We start from the raw sequence: 7,556 nt of genomic DNA, 5'->3' as shown, positions 1-7,556 counted from the left end.
AGCAGTTGAACTGAAACTAACTGGACACAACTCAACTCAAAGCCACATGCCTGGCTGAAAATGCTTTACCTGTTCTTGTTACAAGTAACACCTGAGATCAGTAGAGGTAAGTTTAGAGAAAAAAGGATATATTTTCACCTCTTTTTTCAGGTTTACTTCCAAGAGTTTATAGCACTCTGGGTAGAGTCACTGCCACTGCTCCCCCTGCATAGTCAGTCAATATCCACTCTTGTTTATGAGGCTCATTCACAGAGCAACAGATGAGACAATATAAGAGACCAAAAACCAAAAAGAAACAATGTTATTGTAAGGCAAAGGGAAATAGAACAAATTGCCCCTACTTGTTCAGGCGTATTGCCACCATCAGCATAAAGTCTGGGGTCTGCTCCATATTGAAGAAGTGTCTCCACTGCAGCCATGTGACCACCAAAAGCAGCACGATAAAGAGGAGTCCTGCCAAAAGCTCCCTACACAAATAAAAACAATGAACATGAGGAAAATAGAAAAGCAGTACTTGTGGCACCTTAGAGACTAACAAATTTATTAGAGCATAAGCTTTCGTGAGCTACAGCTCACTTCATCGGATGCTTATGCTCTAATAAATTTGTTAGTCTCTAAGGTGCCACAAGTACTGCTTTTCTTTTTGCGAATACAGACTAACACGGCTGCTACTCTGAAACCTGTCATGAGGAAAATAGTGTCTGACAGTCACATATAGCAATCTGCTGTCATCAATGCTCTGCACATCTCCACCCACTCTGCATAAAGGACAACCTATAAAGCTCCATCTCCCTCTGCAGAAGTGGGTACCAGCAGGATCTGATTAAAGCAATTTGCAACTCTAAACACGCTCACATGGGGTCATGTGCCACAACCCTACTCCTCCCCACCATCATCCCATCCCTGCTTAGGGTTGTAATGGCCAGGACCACTGTCATCTGGATGACCTGACAACCTCAGAAATGGAGCACTTGTGGGGGGGGGGAAGGAAGCCAGAGAATGTAAGAATTCTTTAAAAAGGGTTTACCAGTATTTTTTTTATCTACACCCATTTACTTTCAGTCCTATTTCCTTGTAAGTTGTCTCTTTGTGTACCCACAGCCTTTTTATTCTCTAGAAAGACCAAAGTCTTTATAGGGAGGCAGAACCCAGCCTGTACCCAAACTCAGTACCTTCTTTTCCTGCGTCTTACTGCTCCTCAGGCAATGATCTGGTGCTGTCTTTAAAACTCCCCTCTCTGGAATTATTCCATCAACCTCAGAATGAGGTGGGGCTAATTAATGTAAATCCTAGATCCCTCCCACTCCCAGCAGCTTCTGAGAAGATTTGTGATTGATTAGAGCCAGCTGGACCACACCCTAGTTATAATTTTCTGAGGTAGTCCACTACCTACAGATTCTTGGGCTTTGGGTTTTTTTCACCCTTGTGACAGTTCATTCTCTCATAGTCATATATATAAAAGCAACCTGCTGGGCTAGAGGGGGGTCTACCATTGCTCCCCTTTGTGCAAGCTGTGGTCTCCCCTCCTTTCTAGAACATCACTCTATTGTCATACAAGCTGGGTTCTGTCCAGAGGGAAGGAGGTCTCAGCCCCTATCATGTGGGCAGGAAATGCTATGTATGCATCTTCCCCACTCAAACTATGATGGGGTGGCTGCAGCACGTACCCTGAGTTCCCTTTTCATGTGGTGTCAAAAAAGGCCCTCACGTAGAGATAGCAACTAATGTTCCCTCGTTTTTTTTTCTTCTTCTCGTGTGTGGAACAAATGGCTGCCTAAGCTCATAGCACATACTCTCCACCCTCTCTCATCTCACACATTTCCTTCTTCCTCTATCCTCTCCCTCATTACATCTGCTCCTTTCATTCATTCTCCCTTCCTGCCTCTTCATTCATTCCAAATCCTACATTCATTTCAATGAGACTTGATTAGCATGACAAACTACACAAATGTTGACAAAGGTCAAGGAAGAGACAGACTGTTCAGGTCTCTGTCAGGAGTGGATGCAACCCACCCACAATAGGATCCCACACTGCATCTGAGGTTTCAACTTTTGCCCATTTATCATTCCTATCCATTCCTGAGCTGCTATCAGGTTGTTCCACAGCATGATGCTCTGTCACTCTTTTTTCCCATAGTCAAGAACAGTTTTCCTCATCACTTTTTGATGACACATCTTTATGATACCTGATAATTTGAAAAAACATCCATCTTGCTCTTCCTCTTATTTGCAATATTGGCCTAGAAAACGTTTGTCTCAATCTCTCCTCTCACATTGGCTGCACAGTCGCTCTCTTCTGAGTTTAAACACTTTCTCTCCACCATTCTCAATTTTCCTTATTCCTCTCTTCCCCATCCCCTTCATCATGTTTGTTAAATTTGAGTGCTCAGTCATTCATTCTGCACACAGTAAAAGAAAGAGTCCACTAGGAGATGTGCAGTGCCTCTGTCTCTTTCCTTTCTTGACCACTCAGGTTCATCAGAGCCAGCAGCTGAGTCTCCCCCATAGCTGAGTCCCATTTGCCTGGTACATTGAAGCACCCCTAAGAGGGGCTCCTTGTAGTGGAAGGCCACTTCTCCCAGGGTCCCTTGGGCAAGCTAAGATGTTTTTCCTTTTCCCTTGCCTCCATCCCCTCTCCATTAGAGCCAAAAGAGTGACAGGGTCCTCTTCAGCGCAGCAGGGGCCTAGTTGCCTCTGGTTGTAGGTGTGGGGCCAGCCATGTCTTCTTTCTGCTGGAGGCTCTCTGCAGTCTCAGACAAACATTACTGCATTGGTTACACTTGAGTCATATTTTCAAACTTTACTTTTTTTTTTTAAATGGAAGTGGACATTCTGGCTTCAAGTGATTTCAGGATCTGGGGCCTTAGGTATAAGTTTAGGTTTATAATGCCTATGTAAAGCAGTTATGGAACATGATCCACCTTCATTGCCTGAGAAGCAGGCTCCTACCCCACTAATATCAGAAGGGTTGACTTTACCAAATTGCTATTTTCTGAAGGGAAAAGGGATTTGGGAGTGAAGTTAGGAGGACTGACTACCAGGAGGGAGACATTGGAACATAACTAAAAGAAAGGCAATTGATCAGTGTGTGAAGATGGGAGGGGCACAAGAGAAATGAATAGGTAATGCTATAATTCAGTCATGGGTATTTTAGTAGAAATCATGGACAGGTTATAGAATGATAGAAGATTAGGGCTGGAAGAGACCTCAGGAGGTCATCTAATCCAATCCCGTGCTCAAAGCAAGACCCACCCCAAATGAATCATCCCAGACAGGGCTTTGTCAAGTCGGGCCTTAAAAACCTCCAAGGATGGAGATTCCACCACCTCCCGAGGTAACCCATTCCAGTGCTTCACAACCCTCCTAGTGAAACAGTGTTTTCTAATATCCAACCAAGATCTCCCCCACCACAACTTGAGACCATTGCTCCTTGTTCTGTCATCTGCCACCACTGAGAATAGCCGAGCTCCATCCTCTTTGGAACTCCTTTTCAGGTAGTTGAAAGCAGTTATCAAATCCTCCCTCACCCTTCTCTTCTTCAGACTAAATAAGCCCAGTTCCCTCAGCCTCTCTTCATAAGTCATTTGCCCCAGCCCCCTAATCATTCTTGTTGCCCTCCACTGGACTCTCTCCAATTTGTCCACATCCTTTCCATAGTGGGGGCCCCAAAACTGGATGCAAATCTCCAGATGTGGCCTCACTAGTGCTGAATAGAGGGGAAGAATCACTTCCCTCAATCTGCTGGCAACGCTCCTACTAATGCAGCCCAATATGCCATTAGCCTTCTTGGCAACAAGGGCACACTGCTGACTCATATCCAGCTTCTCGTCCACTGTAATCCCCAGGTCCTTTTCTGAAGAACTGCCTCTTAGCCAGTTGGTCCCTAGTCTGTAGCAGTGTATTAAATGAGGACCTCCAAAATATGGAACAATATTTCCGGAAATGGAGGCTCAAACCTGTGACAAAGTAGGGAGTATTAACCTGGTAATGTTGCGTGGGAGTTTTACTTGTTTACTGACTTCTGCTAACATGGGGCGTGCCTCCATTTTCCTGGGGTACTGCACCAGTACTGGATGGTGATGGGAAGTAAGGGGGTGGCTTCACTGAGGGATGATACTTGACGGCCAGCACGTAAATGATGGTGACTGCCCTTCATAACCTGAGCCCAGGAGGGGACTGGGACCAGATGACACCTTCTGCCCAGGAAACTGGGCAAAGGCTGGAAGAGAGGCTGGGGGTATGGCTGGGTGAGGCTGCAGGAAGGGGTTTCAGTTTGGAGCTGGCTGGGGAGACGGCAAGATGTCCAGAACCAGGGTCTGGGCTCCCCACCCCACAAGAGGGACCTGGCTGAGCACAGGCGCCGACTCTGGGGGTGCTCTGGGGCTGGAGCACCCACGGGGAAAAATTAGGGGTTACTCTGCTCCCCTCACTCCCTGCCCCACCTCCTCCTCCTTTTCCCCGCCTAAGAGCACCGTGTCCCCGCTCCTCCGCCTACCTCCCAGCGCTTCCCCCTGGCCACCACCAAACAGCTGTTTGGCGGCGTGCTGGGAGGGAGGGGGAGGAGTGGGAACATGGTGCACTTGGGGAGGAGGCGGGGAAGAGGAGGGGATAAGGTGGGGATTTGGGGAAGGAGTTGAAATAGGGGCAGGGAGGGGGCGGAGTTGCGGCAGGGACTTTGGGGAAAGAGTTGGAATGGGGGCGGGGCAGGGGTGGGAAGAGGCGACGCTGGGGCAGAGCCGCATGGAAGGGGTGGAGTGGGGGCAGGGCTGGGGGCAGGGCAGGGGCGGGGGGGAGGGGTCGAGTGTCCAGGGGAAAGTATGGAAGTCACCCCCTATGTGACTGAGGGGTCCTGTTTTCTACAAGCTCTGTTTAGAGTGTATTCCTGTCATCTAATAAACCTTCTGTTTTATTGGCTGGCTGAGAGTCATGGTGAATTGCAGGATGTGGGGGGGTGCAGGGCTTTGATTCCTTCACACTCCATGACAAAACCAAACCCTGGAAAAACAATAGTAAGGGCATTTCATCTTGATAATAGGAATGCTAAAAGCGCACTGAAAATAGCTTTCTGTGGTAAAAATGTGCAACACAATTACACTCCAACATATCTTGGAGTAAAACTTGACTGCACCCTCTCCTTCCATGATCATCTTGAGAAGGTAGCTGCAAAGATCGAAATGAGAGCCAACATAGTCCAGTTGCAACCTGGGGTGCACCAACATCAGTGCTGCGAACATCTGTAATAGCACTTGTGTCATAAATATAAAGGGAAGGGTAACCACCTTTCTGTATATAGTGCTATAAAATACCTCCTGGCCAGAGGCAAAGTCCTTTTACCTGTAAAGGGTTAAGAAGCTCAGGTAACCTGGCTGGCACCTGACCCAAAATGACCAATGAGGGGACAAGATACTTTTAAATCTGGAGGGGGGGAAAGGCTTTTGTCTGTCTGTGTGATACCTTTGCTGGGAACAGATCAAGGATGCAAGCCCTCCAACTCCTGTAAAGTTAGTAAGTAACCTTGCTAGAAAATGCATTAGGTTTTCTTTGTTTTGGCTTGTGAAATTCGCTGTGCTGGAGGAAATGTGTATTCCTGTTCTTGTGTCTTTTTGTTACTTAAGGTTTTGCCTAGAGGGATTCTCTATGTTTTGACTCTGACTGCCTGTAAGATTATCTTCCTTTCTGATCTTACAGAGTTATTCTCTTATCTTTTTTTGTTCTTCTAATAAAGTTCTGTTTTTTTAAGAATCTGATTGGGTTTTTTGGGACTTAAAAATCCAAGGCTGGTTTGTGCTCATCTTGTTTATTCTCAAGCCTCCCCAGGAAAGGGGGTGTAGGGCTTGGGGGAATATTTTGGGGGAATAGGACTCCAGGTGGTCCTTTCCCTGTTCTCTGTCTAAATCACTTGGTGCTGGCAGCATACTGTTCAAAGACAAGGTGAAATTTGTGCCTTGGAAAAGTTTTTTAACCTAAGCTGGTAAAAATAAGCTTAGGGGGTTTTTCATGTGGGTCCCCACATCTGTACCCTTGAGTTCAGAGTGGGGAGGGAATCCTGACGACTTGTATATTCAGTATTTGAATATTGTGCACCGGTAAGGAGCAGATGCAGCCACACATGACTTGTGGACACCCAGCTGAGTACAGTGATGTGGTGCATCACAGGAACCCTGAAGACGACTCCAACACCATGGCTACCTGTCCTGTCTAACATTGCTCCCCTGTCGATATGCCGAGCTGCTGCAACGTTTGGCGAAGCTCAGTGAATTCAGGAAACCAAATGTCTTCCTATTCACCAAGACCTTGACAATGCCCCCCCATAACGTCTTAAGTCCCGCAAGCCTTTCTGGGAACATTTGTTTAGCCTCATGCAATCAGGCTACAATCAGGAGGAGGCTTGGAAAGCAGACTGCGCTAAACAAGACTTAAAAAATAAGCACCTTGTGCCAGATCACACATAGAAGGTTCCTGGGTTTGACCTTCCATGGTCATCTTGGTCAACTCTGAACCGAATGCGAATCAACCATGGTAGATGCGGATATCTAATGCACAAATGTAAAATCAAGGACTCCGCAGTGTGTGAGTGTGATTCCCCATGACAGACCATAGAACATATCATTACCCAATTTATTAATATGAAGGAGGCATTACTGCAATAAATTCTGCTATTCCTGAGGTAGCCATTTGGCTCAATCAATGTCAGGTAAAATTCTAGTTGCTGCTCTAAACCAGCCATATGAAAGAAGAAAGAGAAGCAGTGCATGGGATTCTTCCATCCTAAGTGCAGGACTCTGAACTTGTCCGTGTTGACAATAAACAAAAATTCATAGCCAGTCATCTGTCCATGACTTATACTATAAATACCTGCTGCTGGGGGAGGGGTCGGGGGCTGCTGCTGGCGGGGCGCTCTAGGGGGCCACTGCTGGGGGGGTGCCCCGGGACCAGTGGCACCAGCTGCCAGGGGCTACTGTGTAGTGGCTGCTCCAGCCATCCCAGGACTGCTGCCAGGAGGGGTCTGGGAGGGCCACTGTTTGGGGGAAGGTCTGAGGCCAGCGGCATCAACTACTGGGGGCCATCCCAAGACTGCTGCTAGGAGGGGTCCAGGAGGACCACTGCTCGGGGGGGGTCTGGGGCCAGAGGCACCAGCTGCCGGGAGCCACCAAGCAGTGGCTGCTCCAGCTGCCCCAGGACCACTGCTGGGAGGGGTCTGGGAGGGCTGCTGTTTGTGGGAGGGTCCGAGGCCCGCGGCACCAGCTACCAGGGGCCATCCCAGGACTGCTGCTGGGAGGGGTTCAGGAAGACCACTGCTCAGGGGGGTCCAAGGCTAGTGGCACCAGCTGCCGCGGGCTGCCCTGGGACTGCTGCCAGGGGCTGCTGAGCTGCGGCTGCTACTGCCACCTCCAGGACTGCTGCTCAGGTGGTCCCCGGGGCCAGCTGCACCAGCCGCTGCTCAGGCAGTCCCAGGGGCCAGCTGCCCAGGGCTACCTGAGCAGCAGCCAGTGCAGCTGGCCCCGGGAACACCCAAGTGGCTGGCTGCGGGGCCGCTCCAGCAGTGGCCGGTGTGG

General features: G+C 48.7%; 1 protein-coding gene across 1 annotated transcript in view; it reads right to left on the bottom strand.

Annotated features, from left to right (window-relative positions):
* Positions 1-7,556, bottom strand: part of IQANK1 (IQ motif and ankyrin repeat containing 1) — a 108,113-nt gene that overhangs the window by 29,869 nt on the left and 70,688 nt on the right. Inside the window, 1 exon segment of the mRNA XM_043509848.1 lies at positions 342-467. Coding sequence (XP_043365783.1) covers positions 342-467 — 126 coding nt within the window.

The sequence above is a fragment of the Dermochelys coriacea genome, chromosome 2, assembly GCF_009764565.3.
Source record: "Dermochelys coriacea isolate rDerCor1 chromosome 2, rDerCor1.pri.v4, whole genome shotgun sequence".
Classification (NCBI taxonomy): domain Eukaryota; kingdom Metazoa; phylum Chordata; order Testudines; family Dermochelyidae; genus Dermochelys; species Dermochelys coriacea.
The sequence above is the reverse complement of the archived record's forward strand: the minus strand, read 5'-3'. Positions and strand labels throughout refer to the sequence as shown.